At 40.8% G+C, this 22019-nt stretch overlaps 1 protein-coding gene and 1 long non-coding RNA gene across 4 annotated transcripts in view; one reads left to right on the forward strand and one right to left on the reverse strand.

Moving 5' to 3' along the window:
• The window catches only part of UNC5D (unc-5 netrin receptor D), a 91217-nt gene that overhangs the window by 54996 nt on the left and 14202 nt on the right, over nucleotides 1–22019 (forward strand). The window contains exons 5-11 of one of the 3 annotated variants that reach the window (XM_015883166.2): nucleotides 9077–9257; nucleotides 9614–9781; nucleotides 10733–10897; nucleotides 13468–13500; nucleotides 17349–17534; nucleotides 19087–19464; nucleotides 20100–20184. In XM_015883166.2, coding sequence (XP_015738652.1) covers nucleotides 9077–9257; nucleotides 9614–9781; nucleotides 10733–10897; nucleotides 13468–13500; nucleotides 17349–17534; nucleotides 19087–19464; nucleotides 20100–20184 — 1196 coding nt within the window. The remainder of the gene's footprint in view (nucleotides 1–9076; nucleotides 9258–9613; nucleotides 9782–10732; nucleotides 10898–13467; nucleotides 13501–17348; nucleotides 17535–19086; nucleotides 19465–20099; nucleotides 20185–22019) is intronic. The other 2 variants (XM_015883168.2, XM_015883167.2) reach the window with 2 other exon arrangements.
• LOC116654330 overlaps nucleotides 1–22019 on the reverse strand; it is a 93852-nt gene that overhangs the window by 4820 nt on the left and 67013 nt on the right. The window lies entirely within an intron of this gene.

The following is a 22019-nucleotide window of genomic DNA, read 5'->3' on the forward strand; positions in this document are numbered from 1 at the left end:
CACGCGTCGTATAGTTTGTTATAGATCTTCGACCCTGTGTCTGAGAGATCAATCTCTGCTTTGCTTTTAAGGCGTGTTGGTTACAAATAACAACACGTGCATTTCATTTGATGCTGAAAACGTTTCACTTTTAAGACTGAGCACGGCATGTGTGATGCATCTCAGTGATTATTCATCTCTTCTTAAAGACTGATTTCACTTCAGCAACTACTGCCAACATCCATTTCCTTAAAATCATAAAATGATGGGGAACAGTAAGAAATTCAGTACTTAACTTAGGCATGATGAAATTACACATGGTTGTATTTAGAACGGTGAAACAAGTTCTTTTTGCTTTATGAAGGAATTATGCAAATTCCTCATTCTTAATGTGAACAGTGACAAATAGATTTCAACACTTCGGAGCTCCTGAGTGTTTCCTGCATGTGCTGGAGACACACGCACACACACACACACACACACACACACACATATACAGGGTTCAGTGGGTGCATCCCACGTACTGTTGCTCTGCAGGAAGGATGTCTCAGCTTTAAATCTTCAGGCTGAAGCAGAACTCCAAACTGCTGCAGAGGGAAGATAGTAAAATCACTAATAGGGTCTTCCGAGGTGCTACACATACCATAAGGTGTATGTAACCTTCTGCTAATTTGTTTGCAAAGCCAGCTGATCCATGCAAGACCTTCAGATTCCGAATGGAGGATTTGTTTTGGTACAGATACCCTCTGGAATTTCTGCTTATGAATTATACCATAAAATGCTGATAAATTTCAGGAGGTGGGAGGGGGAGCAGTTTTAGAAAACAATGTTTTAAGGACAGCACTTTACTTGTGGCAGAGATGGAAACCTGTGCTGTAAGTGGGGGTGATGCACGGCACCCTGATCTGTGTTCAGAACGTAGTCCTGTGTAGGCCTCCTACTGCAGGTCCTTATTCCATACAACTCTTGCTCAACTAAGCCTTTGTGTTCCACAGAAGCATGGACAACACAAAAACAGAATAAAGGGTCTGTCTGCTTAATATGCTGTTTCATCTTTGCTCAAGTCCTGTATTCATTCCTTCCCTTCAGCACCCAACCTCTGTGAGCCAAGTGCTGCCTTGTTATCTTTCTGCTAGTTTTTGGTGTCTTTTTTTTCTTCCCTGAAGCTCTTCATCTTCAATCTCCTGAACATTGATTTTCTTTTTTTTGTATTATTATTATTATTATTCTGTAACCTAGATCATGGATGAGGTATTACAACAGCAGCTGTAATGCACAGAGCCTGGAGTCATACTCTTTCCATGTTCAAACAAAGAATAGTTTTCAAAAGCAAAAAAGGCTTCTGATTATCAGCACTTGTAAGAACCACTTTAATGCTATTGCTCAGTACGTAAAAATGAAAAGCCTTACATTTCACTGTTATTCTGTAAAAGTGGGGAATTAAAAAGGACGTGGTTTTGCATACTGGTGGTTTTCCTTCAATCCATTGCAAACGTTATAGAGGGGTTTGTTGGCTGTGGATGTTTCAGTGCATCACAGCCTTTGTGGTTTGCAGCTGAAATGTTAAGGAGAACCCACACTGTTAACTCAATAGTTTTGCCTTGTTGTCCTCTGATGCTTATCCACTTTTCTGCTCCATGTAGCTGACCTGCAAATCAGCATCCCCTGTTAAGGTGTAGCACAGGGAATGGATGGAGCAGTGGCTGTGCTGTGTGGGCTGCACAGAGATGGTTGCTGGGCCTCTGCATACACAGTGTGGTTTGAGATTTTGACCATCTTCTGTTGTAAGCACCAGAGTTAATAGCATTTCTCTCCACTCTTAAGAGAAAATTGAGCTTCTTGTAGGGAAACTCTGAATGCTTTTCATGTATTGAGCATTGCTACTTGTCATAAAAGATCTGCTTATCTCTATAGGCTCTCATAGCTGTCCAAAATGAGTATCTGTGTTGGATTTCAAGCAAGCAGCTGAGCTGGTTTGTTTTCCTCTTGTAGAAAACATGCTTTATTTCCTTCTGAGGTCTGACTTGTGTTCTAAGTATGTCAGTGTGCCCAGGAGCAACAGGCAGAGGTCATGAAACAGAAATGCTGAAGCAAACAGATGTTAGAATGAGGGGGGAAATGTGAGAGAACCTGAACAGAATTGAGTTCCTCTGAATAGGTAATTCCTTTTTCTAAAGACCTCCGCTCTGGGGCTTTTCTTTTTTGAGGTAACGTTTTGCAGCAGTAAATGTATTTCTGGTTCTGTTTTCAGAAATGTGTTCAATTTGAATGTTTAGACGTGAACATAAGGCTGTATCATTATGTTTAGAATCATAAATGATAAAACTGTGTGCAAGGTTCCTAACAAGGATTTTGAAACTTGAGTGCAGTGCATGTTTCTGTGAGCAGAATGATCAGACCTGTTTGGTAGAAGACTTATTAGAATCGTCATAGAATGGCCTGGGTTGAAAAGGACCATAAAGCTCATCTCATTCCAACCCCCTGCTGTGTGCAGGGTCACCAACCAGCAGCCCAGGCTGCCCAGAGCCACATCCAGCCTGGCCTTGAATGCCTGCAGGGATGGGGCATCCACATCCTCCTTGGGCAACCTGTTCCAGTGCATCACCACCCTCTGGGTGAAAAACCTCCTCCTAAGATCCAACCTAAACCTCCTCTGTCTCAGTTTAAAACCATTCCCCCTTGTCCTATCGCTTGTAAGCAGCCATTCCCCCTCCTGTTTCTATGCTTATTGCCCCTGACTGGTGTTTTATTTACCTACATCTACAAAGATGAGACTATCTCAAATGGGCTACTGGGCTGTGAATGGAAGAGCAGGGAAGGGAAGAGCCCCTTGGAAGGAGGGTGTCTCCCAGACCTCCCCTTCATGTGCTCGCAGAAACAGGTGAGAGGTATAGCTGCAAGAACTTAGAATTTAGGACAAAATGCTTGTTGTGGTTACAGCTTGCATGAAGTATAACAGACTGCACTTGCAATTTTCCGTCCACTCACATTAATGCCCATTTTGGTAAATTACACTCTCAAAATCATAGCAAGAGCAGCTGGTTTATTGTCAGTTGTGACTAGTGCTGTAATTGGAAGGGGGAGGTGGGCAGGCAAAATGTGAGATTCCTCTGGAGTGGTATATTTCCCCATCTACTGCATTTCAGTGCAGATTCAAAAATCATCTGCTAGAATGTGTCTTGTGATGAAGTGTAACCCATATGCACGAGGTTTTTCACTGCCTCTGATGCTCTTCCTTCCTATTTTTTGTGACTTCTTTGCAACTGAATTTTCCTTTTACATCAAAGGAAGCTCCTCCCCTCCGTAGTCAGGAACCCCCATATATTTTGATCCATCTTCCACAAGCAAAGGAGATGTGTATATGCCCCAATGATCAGTTTTTGCAGTTCGTTCCCCTGTTTCTGTCTGAATCTTCCATCTAATTGTGTATTTCCAGGCATTTCTATTCCCTGAATCTCATCACTTAACACACATACTGAATGCAGTCCTAATGCAAACACATATTTTCCTTTCATTATGTGTAGATGTGTGTAGTTACAGTGCAGTTGAACTTTGATGTGTATCACAATGAGATCAAAGGAAAGCAGAACAGCACAGTGACTATAAGATGTTGTGTGCTGCTGTACTCAGAACACTGTTGTGCTGTTTCAGAGGTGAAAAGATTGTTAGGAGGCTGAAACATTCAACCTATCCAGCTAAGCTGGTATGAGAAAATTCCCCCTGGCAGGTATCTTGAATGGTTTACAACTTCAAAGCAGCAGCTGCATTTGTTATTGCGCTTTCTAGTTGTGTTTCTTTCTCACAACACGCCTTTTTGTCTAAGCTAACGATTGTTCTCTCTGTTCAGGTTCTGCTGGTGCAATATACTCATGCTAGTCACTTCATCATCTGAAATGAGTATCACTGAAGTACTGTGAGACTGGTACCGTATAACATCACAGGTCCCAGCAATGTTTTACCACTCTAAACATATAGGTAAACATTTAACGTAGTAAGTTGTGTTGCAGGTCTGCTTGGCTGTGCTCAGTGGCACAGCATGAGTAGCTTGTTTGTTAACAATTGTATTTCTTCATATAGAGAGAGTTGGGTTTTAAATACATTTTTAGCTTGTAGAACAGGAGGGTTCAGTAGTGGATAAAAAGGGGTTTCTCTTAGAGATATCTCACAGTTATCACATTCTGGAAGTTGTTGTATCTGAAGGGCACCTCTTACAAAAATGACTGGTATTAGTGTGATTGTGAACACAACATCAGTGCTGTGGGCTCTTTGTTTCCTTCTAAACATCCCACATCACAGCACTGAGGAACGCACACTTTGTGCAGCACGCTTGTAAAACAACATCTGTGGATTGTTATATTCCCTTAGATTTTGTGTTATCTAGAAAAAAGAAAAGCTCTGGCCTTACTAGTTCTGATTCTTTTATTATGAACCATCAAACAAGATACCATTAGCAGTAGTGCATTTAGCAACGTATGTTCTTAGCAGTGGTTTAAAATAGCATGTCTGAGTCAACCTATTGCTCACCTTTGTCTTTAGCATTACAAGTAGAGAAGCACATACAAGCTGGTTATTTTTAGCATCACAGTTATACAAGAGTGTACATGAAATACATGTTTATTTTCTTACTTTCCTTGACACATGAGCCCTTTTCCCCCTCCAGGATTATTCACCATTATCAGTTTTTGGTTGAGGTTGCAATCACACAAACAAAAATGCTTGCTTCATTGCAGATTAGATGTGGCTCTGAGGGTGGGTTCCACAAGAGAAGACAGCAGTGGTGTCTGGCCTGCATGGGAGGACAGCCTCCATGGACTTCATTTGCTGTTTGAGTCTTACCCTCCTTGCAAAGCACCTGGAACAAAACAGGCTGAAAGGAAACACATTAGCAGCACGCTGCCCTTGAGGTTTTTTGCAACCACTGAGAGCATCTCTTCAAAGAGAAGGTTCCTGTGCAGTTGCCACATTGCCAACAAGAGTGCAAGCTGATTTATGAGTTGGTCGGTGTGTCAGATTCATGTAACGAGATTATATATTCAACCTAATGAAGGAAAAATATGCTTACCAGAACAGCATGACAGCACTGTGATTAAATGATTTGGTAACAGTGTTCTCTTGGTGGATTAATTTAAAAACCTTCAGCAGGTAGTTGACCTGCTGCTGCCTGTGTGTTTCTGCAGGTAGGCTCCTTGCAAGGAAGATCAATGCTTTTTGATTGTGTTGATAAAATAGAATGTGGTCATGAAGGTAGATGTGAATTGCTTGGATCCTGCAAATGGGCTTTTGTGGTTATTAATCTCCCACAATGGCTTATGCTGATGGGAGGTTTCTCCTTTGTATCTGTGTGAGTTTTAGGGTAGAAAGCAAAACAAACTAGATCAAAAATCTGTTGCCATCTTAGTGCATCACTATTAGCAGAGAAACTGCCCTGTTTATCCTCATCCATTCTCACTGTAGTGCTAAGGAAGGTTTTCTAAGGTAGACACTTGCATTTTTAGGAGTATAAATTTCATGCTAGATCAAGCTCAGTCTTGAAGGGAATGGATTTCACTGCCTTCCATAAAACACTGTAGGTCACAGTAAAAGCCATTTTTAGTAAGGCTCTTAAAGATTTGGGAATATGAGACCTAAATCAGTGATAAGTTAGAATGCTAGCCTAGTGCTGTAGTCTCCCAAGGTGTGCTCTGGAGTCAGCAGAGAAAAGTGTTGGAAGCCTTCCAGGCCTTCCCTTCATCTTGATGTGCAGGAGAACCTATTGCAAACCTTTTTTTATTAAAAGAAACTTATTTGGAGAGAAGAATTCATCTTTACTTCTAACACATTATATTCTCCTGTTGAAGAAAAGCTGTAAACTGTCTACACTCTAAAAAACGTTTGTGCTGCCTTTAGTCGGGTGTTGACCTTTTCCCATCTTAAAATCATGAAGCATTTATCTAGCATACAGAAAGCAATTGATTCTCTCTTCAAGAGGAGCTGACATTCTAACTATATTATGTCTGATATATGTGTACTCAGGTTATTGACCACACGAGAAAGTCAGATGTTGTGTTTAAAGGGCAGGATAGTATAATCTACAGGCAGGAATACTAAGGTCTTTCATCTTCTGACCTATAAAATTATCGTGTGTGCCCAAAGATCTCTTGAGCTGTATTGCTTCTTCTGGGTGTTAAATCTCTTTGTATTCCCAAGCAAAATACCCTAAAAAGAATAGAAGATGCAGTGATGGGAAGCCAGCTGGCTCTTGGGATGCTTCAATTGTAGCAGATGATGAAGAAGCCTTAAGGCACCAAATCATGACATGAGATGCTTCTCATCTACTGCCTTTTCTCCAAGGTTTAACTGTTAAGTTGGGTATTAGAAACAACAACAAAAGCGAGTAGTTTCTATTAATGTAAATAAGAACTGTGTAAATTTATGCTCCCATAGAATCCACAGCTGTAGCCAAGGCAGCTGGAAAGAGGTGTTCCCATAGAAGCTGTATGGATATATCTGTCGATGAGGATGATATACATTCTGTGTTTATATTTCATATAGCGCAGTAAGACTCCCATCACCTGCAGCAACCCAAATGTTCCTGTGATGTGGAGCTATCAGGCTTTTATGTACTCTATGCAATAGAGAGAAATACAGATGAGTTGTGATCAGCTTAACTTCTGAAAAGGTACAGAAATAAGAAAGGTTTCATTAACTCCCATGGTAACCTACCTGGGATTTGGTGTACTCAACTGATTTCATTTTTATAGGGCTGTAAGCTGGTCTTTGATAATTGCTTTCTGTAATTAGAATAATTTATGATTATGCTAATTCATCTGCTGCCACCCAATACGTGGTAGCTGAATTAATCCATATCTGCCCCTGCACTTCTTCAGGAGATCATTACATGATTAGCCTTTGTTACTAATTGATGGCAGTGTTTGAGTTCTGAGCAGATCTATTTCAGGAGGCAAAAAAAAAAAAAAAAGATGTTTTTATAAGCAGTTATTGACAGGCATCTGAAGTCTAGTTCAAGATATAAACACGTAAGGACTTAAGACAGACTAATGCTTACAAAGAAATGTATTTTGAAATGTTATGAGCAACTGTATGACCTCCACTGGTGGAAAATTGAGGCAAGTTAAATACCAATAGGTTCCAAGTCTGCAGTTCAGAGATGACAGGTTGGCAGTTCAGCCCACGTACCTCATTTCCACACGAAGATGCAGTAACTTCCTTTGTTGCCTTTCTTTGCTTGATTATTTTGTGTGTTGGTTCTGCATATGTTTGTGTGATGAAATGGCTGCACCACTGCAAGTATCAGCAACCTGCTGGCATTGTGAGGCCTTTACAGTTATCAGATCTTCCTCATCTCTTGGCTTTCCATCTTTGAAGGCATTCATCTGCTGAGGTCGAAGCACTCTTTTTCTCTTTGAGCACTGGAATTAGCGATGTGTATTCATGGTGCCATCAGGCCTCCAGATAAGAAGCAAAAGGCAACGCATGCCCCTGTTTACAGATCACTTTTGATCGCGCATCTCTCAACGCCTCCACGTTTACATTCTGTCTGTTTAATGTTCTCCCTTCACGGTGAACATCATTCTTTTAAATGCTTTACATTAACGTAAACATTTTTCATCCACCAAATGTTGCAGTCCTGCATGCAATAAAGAATGGATCAGGATTCATTCTCTCCTGGAAAAGCTCTATAAGAACACAGAGCTAGAGACAAACATCTTACATGCTTACTGGAAGCTCTGATTATAGTTTTCTGGTTTTGTTATATATTCTTGCCTAATTGCACATTGAGAAAAGAGTATATGGAGCAAAAATCTGCTTTCTGCCTGAAATAACACACATCATACTCAGCTCATGCTTCTTTTGACAGGTGAGTAAAATAATCCCTTTATTTACTCCCAGTGTCACTGTGTAAGGCAACGGTACCACAAAGCCCAGCTCATGTCAAGGGAAGCCCCCAGTGTGAGCTGCCCCAGATGTGAGAAGCAGTGGACAGGTCCCAGCTACCAAATGGCTGATGCTACTGGAAGGGAAACCTGCTGTCTGGCATGAATTCTAATTGGCTTTGATGGTCAGCTTTTGCTGATTTGTTTATAAATTGGGCAGTCTACAAATTGCAGGCCATCTGCACAGAACAGTGTGCTAATGAATGTCTGTAGCCAGCAAATCCATAAGCTCATTACCAGGAAGTTACGGGTCCTTCTGCAAGTTCCCAAATGAATTTATTCATGTGAAGGGTGTTCAACTTCAGGTTATGGCCATACCTCCTTCAGGTCTGGAATAACTATTGAAGTGAGTCACATTTGTTCAGTCTTCCAGTAGATTCTGCTTCTATTTTAGTTTTTCAGTTCTGTTACAGCAGCTTACCTTGCCTTCGATATTTGGTTCAGATGTTTCAAATAGAGCAATGCTTTGTGGACAGTTCTGGGTCTGCTCAGAAATGTGCTGATTAGTGAACCAGAGATGTGCTGAAGTGCATTGTACACAGTATTTCACAGTATTTATGTGCCTTGAAAACAAATGCTAATGTTCTCTTAGTTTTGTAGTGTTTATTTAAATTGAGTCAGTGTATTTGCAGTTTGTGAGCTTTAATTGTGAATTATTTGAATGGCGAATGTCATTGCTTGGATTGATATCAAGCTTACGTAGTATTAAGTTTAACTGATCATTGTTCAATGGTTTGAACATGTAAAGTGCTGTGTTCTGCAATGTAATTGTAAATAACTGTTCTTTCCCCCATCCTCTTCTTTCTCATCTTCTTTTTTTCCAAGTAGAACAAACATTTCTTTTTCTTTATAACCCACATCCTTATGAGTCTAAACCAGCTCTCTGCCATTTTCTTTTTGCTCTTACTTTATTTGTTAATTCAGTATTTCAATTGCTGCGTCTTTGCTAATTAGCTCCAGGCTCTTCAGTTAAGGACTGTTTTTTCTCCTTGACCTTGTGAATGCCTGCTTTGTTGGGAAATCTCATCCTACCTTATTTCTATTCCGCTGTTTATAAGAAAGATTGAAGTACCATTTAATAATGAAGTCACTGAAAGATAACTTTGGACTTACTGTTTCCATCCTTTCGTGTGTCATATTATGTTTTCTCCTTCCCTTTCCAGGTGGAATGGCTGAAGAATGAGGAGCCCATAGATTCCAACCTGGATGAGAACATTGACACCAGAGCAGACCACAACCTGATCATCCGTCAGGCACGTCTGTCCGACTCTGGGAACTATACCTGCATGGCTGCCAACATTGTTGCCAAGAGGAGGAGCATGTCTGCTACAGTTGTGGTTTATGGTTGGTGGAAATGCGATAATTATATATTGATTATGGAAAAGCCTGAAGTCTGTACTTTTACTGCCTGCAGTTGTATTTTTAACGCACAACTGGTTCTAAATCAAATGGCTGATCACACTCCTGTTATATTTATTTCTGCTGCTCGAGGCTGAGGTCGCGCCTGTTGTTACAGCGGTTGGAATGATGACTTTCCTGTTTGTGATGGACGGTTCCCAGAAGTTCTGTCAGTACTAAGAGTCTGCATTCCATATACCAATAAGCTAATTCTGCTTATGAATGAAGCAATCTAAGCAGATTTGTTGTTTAGTGTCTCTTAGAGCACTTTGCAGCACCTCAATCACAGTTCTATGTTGCAGTTAACGGCGGCTGGTCATCGTGGACTGAATGGTCCAACTGCAATGCGCGGTGTGGTCGGGGCTGGCAGAAGCGAACGCGGACCTGCACCAACCCTGCCCCGCTCAACGGAGGGGCGTTCTGCGAAGGAATGTCTGTACAGAAGATCACCTGCACTTCACTTTGCCCTGGTGAGACATGCAGAGTCCTGTAAGGAATCACGTTAAATGGCACACTTCACCTAGACCTTTTTCTTTCTGGAATGTTTTGTAGACTGTTGTGCTTTTACTAGCCTACTGAGGTTAAAAGAAACAAAGCAAAAAGAGGCACTTGTATCTGTTGCAAGTGAACAGAGCTGCCTTTACCTAATTCTGGAGTCTCTGCTTCACAATTATTGCTATTTAGTAGGATTGTACGCATTCAAGTTTGAAGACCTAGTTTGCCTGGGGTCACAGCAACAGACCCTTTGGCTCTTAGCAAATCTCTCTTCTAGCTTTGGAGTTTTTGTTACAACGTGTTCTGAATTGGCATTTAAAAAAAATAATATTTTCTATACTTGTCTCTGTGTTAATTTGATTATTCTTCAGTCTTTTGCATGAGAAAAAATGGAGACTCTGGAATCCCTTCTCTTTAGAGACAGGGTCAGGCACAGCCACATATCAGCCAGCAAAGCACCATACTGATCCATTGTGTTGCACAGGGCATTAGTTGGAGATCTGCAAGGCTGGCTGTGCTTTTTGTGTCAGTGTCAGCATCGTTTCTCTGGTAGGTTAATGTGCAGCCTCTTTGCATCAGCCTGTTTTAAGGTGGAATTGGCATTGAAGCGTTAGAAGCTAATAGGTAGGTGGCACCAGAAATGTTTCCTCCTGCGGTTTTAATTGACTACATTTGCAGAGTATTGTACACTGGTGCTATTCTAAAAGCTTCTACGTTGCCCATTTAAGGCGGTACACTGCTATAATGCTGCATTTTAACTTCACATCTGATGCTGTAGAACTCTTGAGAAATAAATACAGCCTTGTGTTCTACTTGGTGCAACATGAGGGGAGATATAAAACAAGTTTTCTTTGTAGGGAAGTTGGAACTACACCACTTTGGTAAGCAATAACAACATTTGCCTTTCTTTTCCCCTCCCCATTCAGTGGATGGAAACTGGGAGGTGTGGAGTGAATGGTCTGTGTGCAGCCCGGAGTGTGAGCATTTGAGGGTTCGGGAATGTATTGCACCAGCTCCTCGAAATGGAGGAAAGTACTGCGAGGGCCTGAGCCAGGAGTCAGAGAACTGCACCGAAGGGCTTTGCATTCAAGGTGGGTAACAGTTTGTGCTCCGTGGCCCAACGCAGATAGAAAATGCAGGTACTGCGGTGGATCTGCCTCACATCTGTGTCAGCAGAGCTCCTGTGGGTGGTTTCGCGGTGTTTTGTAGCATGTTCTTTACCTATTCATTATCAGATGACTGAAAATACAAGTAAAGGTTTTCTGCGATGTGTAATTGTGACCATCTGCTGCAACATATTTCATAGAAAGTACTCCTGAGCTCCCTACTTTTTCATGCAAGGAAATTGGCAAAGCACCAATGTGAATGTGCTTGGTGCAAGAGCTGTTTTGGGTCAAAGTTGACTTCCAGTTTCTTGCAAGTAAAAAACAAAGGCAAACCTACTTGACAGCCAGTTCATTACCTGGGATAGGATTTGCCCTTCTGGAAAGCATCTCATTCATAAAAGGAGGTCTCATTTAGGTCATGTTTCCAAGGAAGGCCTTAATGATGCTGCAAGGTGGTGAAGACCACCTGTTCTTCTCTGAGGGTGATATGCTTGCATGTTGTGTGGTTGCATGTCAGTTCTGCGTTCCTCTGCTATGCTGTGCTTATGCTTTAGCGGCAAAGGAACAAATATGGCATTATGCTCATTCTGGTAACCTGAAAGGAGCATATGGCCTGAGGAAAAGCCATGCTTGTTAAGCACTGAGATGGATGATTTACGTTTTACCTGACGGAGCAGGCTTCATTCCGTGGCAGCAGTCACTGAAACTCCCTGAGTCCTTGTAGCACAGTTTGTTTCAGATACAGACCAGGCCTCTGGGCACTGCTGTGGTATCAGAAACACAGGCTTTTCCTGGCAGCTTCTCCAGCTCAGCTTCTCTGCTTCTGAGCTCATCCAGGCAGGTTTTGGAATGCTCCTATGTCAGCCTCTGCAGTGTTTGTTATAACTTCAGTATCAGCTCCACTTGCTCTCTGATGTTACAGAAGTGCAGTGGGTCAATGTGCTATGCTAGGCAGCTCTCTTTCAAGGACCAGCTCTTCTATTTAATGCTGATTCCATTGAATCCAGTGAATTTTCAGCAAGTATTTTAGGACAAAAGTCTCTGAAGCTTTTTGTATGAACAGAGGTTTCATGCGCTGATCAAATCTCTATCCGTGATACTGCAGGTAGAGGAGAAGGACATAGTGCTTGGAATTCCACTCACAAGCCTGGTACCAACCCACAGTAATTTGGTGTTGAGAACCTTCTCAGTATTTATACACAACAGACTTTCACTGGGACTTGAACAGCATAAGAGGAAGCCAAAGCCCTGTGACACAGAAGCTGTTGCTCCTCCTTTTGCTGGGCAGTAGCAGAGAGAACGAGCTGGCTCTGAAACTTCCATGTGCATTCAATTAGACTATAGTATTGAATGTCTCATTTCTTTCATCTTTGAGCATGATACCATTCCTCCTTTATGGGTCGTGCTGTATACATATACTGGTGTCAAATTATTTTTAGGAGCATAATTGCTTTCTCAGCTAATAGGAATTGATGCAATTACCCTATTTTTTGAATTCTTTTCCCCTGCTCATCTTCCGATATGTTCCTTTCCTTCTCTGCTTTTCATCCCACTGGGAATTGCAAAGGAAATGCAGTGCAGTGCTTCAGATAACTAATCTCTAGGAGGTTATTTATCAGGCACAACTTGTTAACTTTGTTCCTTTCATGAGGCAAAAATAGAAATGAAATATTCCTCTGGTTAACGAGGATGAAGTCGAATGAAAGTAAAGGGAAGAACATCAGATGCTGGAGATACGTGGCCCTGTACGGAACAAGCAGGAACAGTTTTAATCCCCATCATGAATTTTATGACCTAGAGTCAATGAATGAAACAGCCATAAACTGGGGGCTCTGCATTCTCAGGTTATCCCTTCTTCAGTCCCTGACCAGAGAGGCTGGGATTAACAGAAAGAAGGCATCCTTTCAGTCCCAGGAATGCTGCTTTTTCTTGATTCTTGCTTTGGTTTTTGACTGACCATGGATGGATCCAGATAGCTCAGTCCACATTTTACTGCTGAAAACCGCAGCTTGATAATTTCACATCTGTAAATACATGCTTACACGTTCAAGTAGTGCATTGGTTCTGTATGTTATTTTTATACACGTGTAGGTGTCAATAGTTTTGTGTATTTAATAGAGACACAAATATGAGTATATTGGACGTATTGAGGGAGAATACATTTTTAAAATGCCACTAACTTTTTCATATATCAAGCGTACAAAGAAAGAAATCATAACTGAACTATCAAGTGATCCATTTCCATGTATTGAACTTCCTTGTTGGACGCGTTGTGTTCTAAATAAGAGCATCCAAAAAGAAGCTAACAAATACTTAAATTAACCAAGTGAGAAATGACTGCAAAAGAACTTCCTGAAAGAGATTTAGAAAAAGAAGATGAAGGGAAGAAAATATGGACAATGTAAAATATTCATACTGTCAGCTAACACAGAGAAAATGTTTCATTTATAGAGCTAGACAGACGCGATGCAGGAAATAGATATTCTCCATGTAAATTTATTAAGTGCAACTTTCTCTCTCTCTCTCTCTCTCTCTCTGTCTCTTTCTTTCTCTAGATAAAAAACCTCTTCATGAAATAAAATCTCAAAGTAAGTTATTTTCTTTCCTCTTGTAAATATGATTTTTCTCATCTTCTCTGCCATTCTGTTTTATTTGTTTAGAAACTGAATACAGCTGAAGGTTATATGAAAGGCTTTCATATCTACTGAAAGCATCTTTTTAGCAGCCTGGTGATCATAGCTTTTGGACTAACTATAAAAGGAGTGACTGTTCTTCAGTAATTTTGTGTCTTGCTGAGCCCTGCGTATCTTCACATCAATCTCTTGAGGACTTGTGATTAGGGGGAAACTAATAAGGTAATATAGGAGTTTGGCCTTCTTGGTTCCAGTCTGTCTCCACTACTTGCTCTGCTCACTCGATTTATCACTGGTGAAGGGTGTTTGTGTGCTTTACTACTTACCATTTGTATACTGCTTTTCAGGAGCTCCTATCCTGCATAGTTTCTCAGTTTTCTGTTGATTTCAGTGGAATTTTAGTTAAAATAAGAGTGGTGCCTTTGGTTTGGATTGATTAATCTTCCATCAAAGCCACAACCTCGATGAAGCCTGTCCTCTTTTAAAGCTGTTGCTTTTATCTTATAAACCTTATACAACATTTTGAGGATTACTCACTGCTTAATTTTCAACAAAATTTCTTATAATTTTGACTAATAAATAAATAGGTTAATAAATACATTTTTTTGCTTTACTCTTTTGAAGGACTTAGTGTAAGAATCCATTTGTCCTGTGCATCCAATGTAGTGAGTTCTATTGTTTGCATCTCCTTTAAAGAGGGATCCTTCTATGATGTATATGAGTTGTGTGTTTGCCACGGGGATCCCATTATTTGGGATTTCATGGGAGGTGCATCCCATGTCTGTGTTCCTGGAGCTGCCTCCTGCTGGGTCGCAACAACCCATCTGTTGAATGCAACTGACACATTTTTGTATATCCGTGCTGTTCCCATTTAATTAGAGAATCTTGAAAGAGCATTAGTTAAATTGCTTTAATTTCTGATTTATTTAAAAAAAAAACCAGAACCTTAATGGCATTGATTTTAGCACATAAGGTTCCTTGGAGAATTAAATGGTTTCTTTAGCTGTGGGGTTAGAAACATGTCGTACAGCTTGCTGCTATTCAGTGAAACAGGAACTTCATTTAAGACTACATGAATCATCACTGATGCAAAATCAAAGTCAATTATGAAGATAATTGAGAAACAACCTGTTCTACTAACTAGCCTTTACATTATGCTCTGACTTTTGGTTCTTACTCTCAAGGTTTAGCTGAGTGAAGCAATGGATTTCAAGTTGCTAAGGGGCATCAAAAGTAAGAGAGGTGGAAAATAAGGGAGGATGGGAAGCCAAACGAATCTTTCCCATCTCCTAGCAAACTCTAATGGGAGACTGGGGGAAATACATGCCTTGCATATCTCCTGGAAAGCACTTATTGTAAATGAGATAATTTAATCAATTACATTTCCTAATGTACTAAACCAAATGTTTCATTTTCTGCTCCTGCACATCTTAAATTATCTTCAGGTGCTGTAGGAAACTTAATCATAGTTAATAGAAACTTCATTACCATCAAATGTGCTTTCAATAAATGTTGTGTAACAGTGTCAGAAGGTGGAGTGAAATATAGGCTGTGATTACCACAAACATGTGCCCTGTAACTGAAATGTGTGAAAGTTGGAGCCCTTTGCAAAGCAGTCACCACCTCCTTGGGGCTGGGAGGATGCAGTTCTTTAACCCATCTTTAGCCAAGTTGGTGGCGGAGTATCACAGTTAATTCCCTGTAACAACAAAATAGATTGGAAATAGAAAATTGGAAGGATAGAAACATAATTTCTGTGCGTGATGCTAGAGAATAAAATGGAGGTAAAGCAGTGTGTGATTGAAGCACTGGATTGGGATTCAAGTATTCTTGGTTTGAGGTATTTCCCGGGTCTCCCTTTGTACCCTGGTCTTCTTGTGTTTACATTTTCCACCTGAAATAAGAGAATAGAGGCAACTCCCTTTGTTAGTCTGATATGTTTCCGTTGCCAACAAAAAGCTTACTTTCTGCAATTAAAAAGTGCAGAATGCTGCAGGGAAAAACAAAGATATCTTTTTCCCAGTAATTCATTTGGAAGAAGCTTGTTGTAATTGTGAATTTGGATCTGAGCTGTTTACTTCCAAGGTTTCTCAGTTGTGATTACTTGTCGTGAGAGGCCGCAGTGGATGGATGTCTCCTGGAAGCTGATATTTGCACAAACTGAAGCTCGGTGATGTTTTTTGTTGTTGTTTTTCCTTTTCAGCAGATTGCAAATATGTTAAAAATTGGAACGTTTTTCAGTACAAGGTTATTTGAGAACAGCCTCAGCCTACTTAAGAGCAGTGTTTTCCTACTCTGTTTCCTTGCTGCTGCAATTCATATGGCATTTTTACTTGCGTTAGAGTACAGCTGAACTTGATGATTGCGTTTGGCAGCTGCTGTGCCTTCCCAGGAAGTTCAGCTTTGCGTTGTTGTCAGCCATGTAGTTTATGTAGGAAACTGGTGAGCCACAAACACTGGCTTTTCAAGTGCTGCCCATAGGTCATAATTTCCTTCACTTCAGTGGTTTGTGGTTTCATGTTCGTTTTAAAAGTTCAGCTAAAATAAAGTTATCTGACTCCTAGAGAAAAGGATGCACAAGAGAAGGCTCCTCCCATTTATTAAGCAGTTTCACTAATTATTTACGTATGTTGAATTTGACTTCCTGCCATATATATTCACTGGTACTGAGTAGTCTGTTTTTCCTGGTTATTTTTTGTCTCTGTCATTTGTTATAAATGCGTGTTTTGTACCAACGTGCTCCTCACCTGATAGCAGGAAGCAACGTGGAGTGAGATAGCAGGTGATGCACGGGGTGAATGTACAACATTATCTCTTCCTCTAAGCTGGAGTTTGGCATTAAGGGAGCTGTTGAAGGACCCACTATGTACACTTCCAAGTAGTTTAATTTCATGGTACATGGTCCTAAATCCCTGTAGATCTAGAATAGCAGGACTGGATAATTCAATTGCATAATATTGCAGGTTTTATTTGGATTCATTCTTTCAAATAAAGAAATCCCTCTTCTTTGCTGTAAAAAGTTTGAAGTCTTAGGAAAGTTGGTTGTAAGCTTAAAGTGTGGATGTGGTCAGAGGAAAGGCTTTGGGTTCCAGCCTGTTTCCAACACCAGGATTCCACCAAGATATGCAGGGTATTGTCAACCATTCTCCAAGCTTTGAGAGAGTGGATTGTTCGTTCTTAAGCTAAAGCTCGCACAAAAAATAAAGAGGGGAGGAAGGGAAAATCTCCACTAAGAGTTTTTTCAGAGGATTTATGACATCCTGGATTAGTTCTAGAATTGAAAACAAGAAACTTATGTGTCCCTGGAAGCCATCAGTGAATGAGAATCCTGCAGTACATAAAACAACTCTCCCTGGCTTCAGTTCTTCCACGTTCTCCCCTCTAAGGGCTGCATTACCATACTTTAATGATCTCCACTGGGCAAGAATGGGAGAGGACGGCATACCTGAGTGCACAGCCTGAGCTAGCAGCGTGTGCTAAGGAGAGAAGGTATTTAGTAGTAAGCACTCTGCTTCTGGCTGCTACAAGTCCAACTATCCCACTTCAAGAAAACCTCAAATACCACGATGCAGCTCCTAAATCAATATAAGCTTACCACATGGAATGAGGCACCAGGAAATTTGTTCATGCTTTCAAATGCTTGCTCCTCAGTATTCTATCCTGCTGTGATCTGTCCCAAGTTTATGCCTCGAGCTTTACTCCTCTGGCCATGTGTCTGTGGCTGCATACAATCCTCGCTGCTGGGAACACTCCAGGCATTTTCAAGAGCATTTCTGACTCGGTATCCACTTTTTCTCCTTCAGATATAGAGACAGCCAGTGACATTGCCCTGTACTCTGGCCTGGGAGCAGCAGTCATTGCTGTAGCTGTGCTGGTGGTTGGTGTTACCCTTTACAGACGGAGTCAGAGTGAGTACGGCGTGGATGTGATTGATTCATCTGCACTGACAGGAGGCTTCCAGACATTTAATTTTAAAACAGTCAGACAAGGTTAGTGTTGTGATTTCATTTTCTTCTCTCCAGAGCCCCTACTACAAAGAGATACCGAGCTCATATGTGATGACTGGCTGCAGGAGGGCATTCCAGCATAATGCTAAGCAGACAGATCTGGAGCCAGGGAAGGGCAGATCTGCTACATAGAGTGGGATCGGGGGATTGAACCATGATGTAGTCTCTGCTACTGATTTATCACAGCAACTTGGGTGTATAGTCTTTCTTGACGATGCTCTAAGCGCTTCAGAAATACTGTCATTAGATTCTATGCTGATGTTTGTGACTTATAGGAAGTTTTTGAGCTTGAATGCTCCTAGATGGACAGCTGTGATATTTCTCCCTGTATTAGTCTTGTCCCACTTTCAACCAGCCTTCCCTCAAGCACAAAGCTGTCCTTTTCTGCAAGCTCACCAAAAAGTTCTACCCGATGGGTTGTAATTAAAAACAAAAGCATGCACACTGAACCAAATCCAAAACAAAACAGAAGTTCCTTCATGGGTTTATGCATGTTGGAATTGCCTGAAGTACAAAATACAGCGATCGAGTTCCTGATAGATCTTCTGCACTGTTTCATCTCGGTCTCAACATCACCCTCTTTGATTTTAAGGCATGAGGCTGCCAGGAAAGAAGAGCAAATCAAAAAGGAAATGATTGTGAGGTCAAGAAGAGTTGTCTGATGCAAAAGGAATTAAAGCTCAGTTATGTAAATTTCCAGTGCTTACTTTGGTACTTTTATATTGCATAGAATAGAACGAGGAGAGCTTTTACTCTCCAAATACAATTATTTTTCCCAGAGCTGCAGTATGTGCTGAGTGCATCAAACAAGTTAGCATTAGATGCACATCAGCTAGATCTCTTAAGTCTTACCTGTCTAGCTCCAATTTATAGATGGGGAAATCAAAGTGCAGCTGAGTACTGTTTAGGATTTACAAATGCATCTAATGGTTCACTGAAAGTGACAGTGAAATACAGGCCTGACTTTTTATTTGCAGGCAGCTCTCGAGTGCAGAGTGATTTAAGCTTCAGTCATTGCTAAGGAGGGAGGAATTAGCTGCAGTGTGCTTAGTGGCACAGTGCAGGCTGGAACTCGGTCTGGGCTAATGGGGCACTAAGGCAGGTGTGCATGGATTATCATACAGTAGGTAAACAGCTCCAGTGCTGTTTAATAAAAGAAAACACACCACCACCAATCACGATACATGAATCAGATGTAAGTCATGGATCTTAGAATGCTTAAACCCATATATCTATTATTTTTCACTTCTCAATGTAAATGCAGCTCTTGTAACCTAAGGACATAGTTAAAATCAAAGAGATTTATTCATTTCAGGACTGTAACTCGAATTACTGCACGATTAGGAATGCAGTCCAGGATTCCAAATTCATAAAGCACTTCTCTGTGCTTTATGAAGATCCACATAAGTCGGATGGAATGCTCCCTATCCACAGTATCATTTCTTCAGCGATGTGTTATCTAGGTGCATTATTCAGCTTCACTGCACACTCTACAATACAGTAACTAACTGCCTGATCCACTTCATTTCACCAGGTAACTCCCTGCTTTTGAATTCATCCATGCAGCCTGACTTGACAGTGAGCAGAACGTACAGTGGACCAATCTGCCTGCAGGATCCAATGGACAAGGAGCTAATGACAGAGTCTTCACTGTTTAACCCGTTGTCAGACATCAAAGTCAAAGTTCAGAGTTCGTTCATGGTTTCCTTAGGGGTGACAGAGAGGGCTGAATATCACGGAAAGGCACATTCTGGAACTTTTCCCCATGGGAATGCTAGAGGCTTTGGAACAATACAGGCTAGAAACAAGGCTGCGTATATTCAGAACCTGTCTTCTATTTCAACAAGAAATGAGCTGAAGACAACCGCCATCTTTGGACACCTGGGAGGTCGTTTAGTGGTTCCAAACACAGGTGAGCAGATCCTTTTTTATTAATGAAACATAATTGTACATGAAACTCATTTTGCTTGAATGCAGCATTTTATCCATTCATTCTATAAATTAAATACATAAAAAGTAGGAGTTACTGTAATGCAAATTCTGGGAAGTAGAGCATCTTGCCCACGCAGGAGGGGTGACTATGATCAAAACAAAGCTTAGGATTAGGAGTAAAGAGGTATTATGCCTATTTGAACTGCTACAAATTACCACCTCTCTTGATGCCTTTAAGCATGAAAGTTATATTAATCAAAGCTGTAGCTCACTTGGATCCTGATCTAAATGAAGCATTCCCTGGAAAGGAAATTGCTATTGGATCAGGATCTCTGATAACGGGGTCAAATTCAAAGCAGAGTCTACATACATCAGCACCTGACCGCATTAACACTGTCAGACTTAATATGATTGAAGTCTCCAGCACGTAACAATTAATGTGTCTCAGGAGAAATAGGAAAACTCTAGCATGAGTTTCATTACTGTGTTCCTGGCTTTCTGGTTTTCTCTTGCCTTGAGATGAGCAGTTTGACAGATTTCTGTAGTAATCTTTATCAGGGTTCCCTTTAAACTCAGCTTTATATCCAGGTAACTTCATCCTTTGCTCTGTTGTAGGAGTCAGTCTGTTGGTGCCACATGGAGCAATTCCTGAAGAGAGTTCATGGGAAATCTATCTTGCCATCAACTCAAGAGAGTCCAGGTAAGACATATGTAAAAAGCCCACATTAGTAGCACAAAGAATGTGTGGAAGTGGCTAATTTCATTGATTGCATGTTAAGATTATCTAAAAGAATGGCATATCTCTCTTCAGTGGCGCTGGTATGGCCACTCTGCCATGACATACCATGTGCTCATATCAATGACGGAGGTGGCTTCCCAAGGTTCTCCACACTTCAGCTCTGTTGTATGTATGTACTTCAAAGAGAAGAAGGAGAAAAGAAAACAAATACAAGAAGAAATGGGTTTTTGATGAATGCAGGCCATTTTATTCTTGTTGGTGCTTCAAGTGTGTGTGGTAATTGTCATTCCTACAAAAGAAAGCTAGCTGCTTTCCAGATACCCTTACAAGTAGGTACTCCATTAAATACATGGCTTTAAATTCTCTTGCCAGCAGCAGCTGTGAGTGTTTTCATCAATTCTGCTGCAATCACTTCACTGGCCTTCATTCTGTGTTAGAAGGCTGAGGGATTTTGGCCCCACGTCAAACACTTGGGAATGAATCTTCTCCTTTTCTTTTATGAAAAAGCACAGTCAGAGAAGCAGATTATTTTAGGGGTTTTTGATAGTCATTCCCACAAAAAAAGTTGACATCTCAGTGGCTTTTAGCTGCCAGGATTGGTGCAACACGGTCTTCATATTTAGACATGGTGCAGCTTTAGTTTTGTAGTGGGATTTTGGTGTTGGTTTTGTTTTGTGAGGTAAACTTTAAGAAATGCAATTGAAGAGAGCAAAGTGAATCATCCAAAGCTGCCTATGAATTTTAAAGCTTGGAACTCTTTTCCAAAACTTAATCTATTTTAATTTTTCTTCCCTCTGATATCAGAGATCCTTTGTGAGAACTTTCTTATTCCATCCCCATCTGCTGCTATAGGTTTTTTATCACTCCCAGTGGAATATTAAGATATGTGAAAGGAAAGGAAGAAGTAGGAAAAAAAAAAACAACCCCAAACCCACAGCTGTTTTATCTGCAATGGTTCTGCAGAAGTGAGTTAAAATAGGTTAATTAAATACAAGCAGCAAATTTTGCCTACTGCTTTTCCTTTTTGTCGTGGGCAGAAACGGAGGTAGGAAACCCAACTGAAAATTATCACAGGGAGACTGTTTTGCTTCCAGTTGAGGCAATGTTTGATACATCTTTTGCCCATCTGAACTGAGGGAGAGAACAGCTGTGTTGTACCCCACCAGCAGCAGATGTATAACCATTAAAAATACAGAAACATATAAGAATGGAGATTTCTGTAGTTCTTGTAAGGATTTGAGGCCACTATGGAATGTGTTGGAGAGAACAAGGATTATGTTGTTCTGATTTAGGTTATTTGGGAATGGTTTAGCTGTCACTTATTCTCATCTTTGTTCAGATGTTGTAGTAGTTTGGTATGATATATCATGTTGAACAGTGTAGTGATAGGAGGAGAGGTTATGGGGGGAGCTGTTTACATATGCACTGTTTTATTTCATTCCTGAGCCTTGAAAAATCGGCACTGTTTTTGATAGGAATCGTCACCAATGGCACAACTTAACGAAAACTCTGTATTCACATCTCCTATAGGGAAATATTGCCTCCACTACTGTGAAAATATTGTTAATGACATTTTCTGCAGGCAGAATTAGATGGTAGCACTACCAGCTGGGGCACAACACAAGGCTTACTTGCATAGAGTAGTTTCCAGCATTTCATTTTGTTTAAGCAAATCAAAATGTATTTTAAAGACCAGAACCCAAAATGCCAGCCAATGATTTAAGTACATGTGGCCCAATAGTTCTGTTTCACTTCCTACTACCAAATCCTTATGAACATTAGTGCTCTAGTTGGCT

Source organism: Coturnix japonica, chromosome 22 (assembly GCF_001577835.2).
Source record: "Coturnix japonica isolate 7356 chromosome 22, Coturnix japonica 2.1, whole genome shotgun sequence".
Taxonomy (NCBI): domain Eukaryota; kingdom Metazoa; phylum Chordata; class Aves; order Galliformes; family Phasianidae; genus Coturnix; species Coturnix japonica.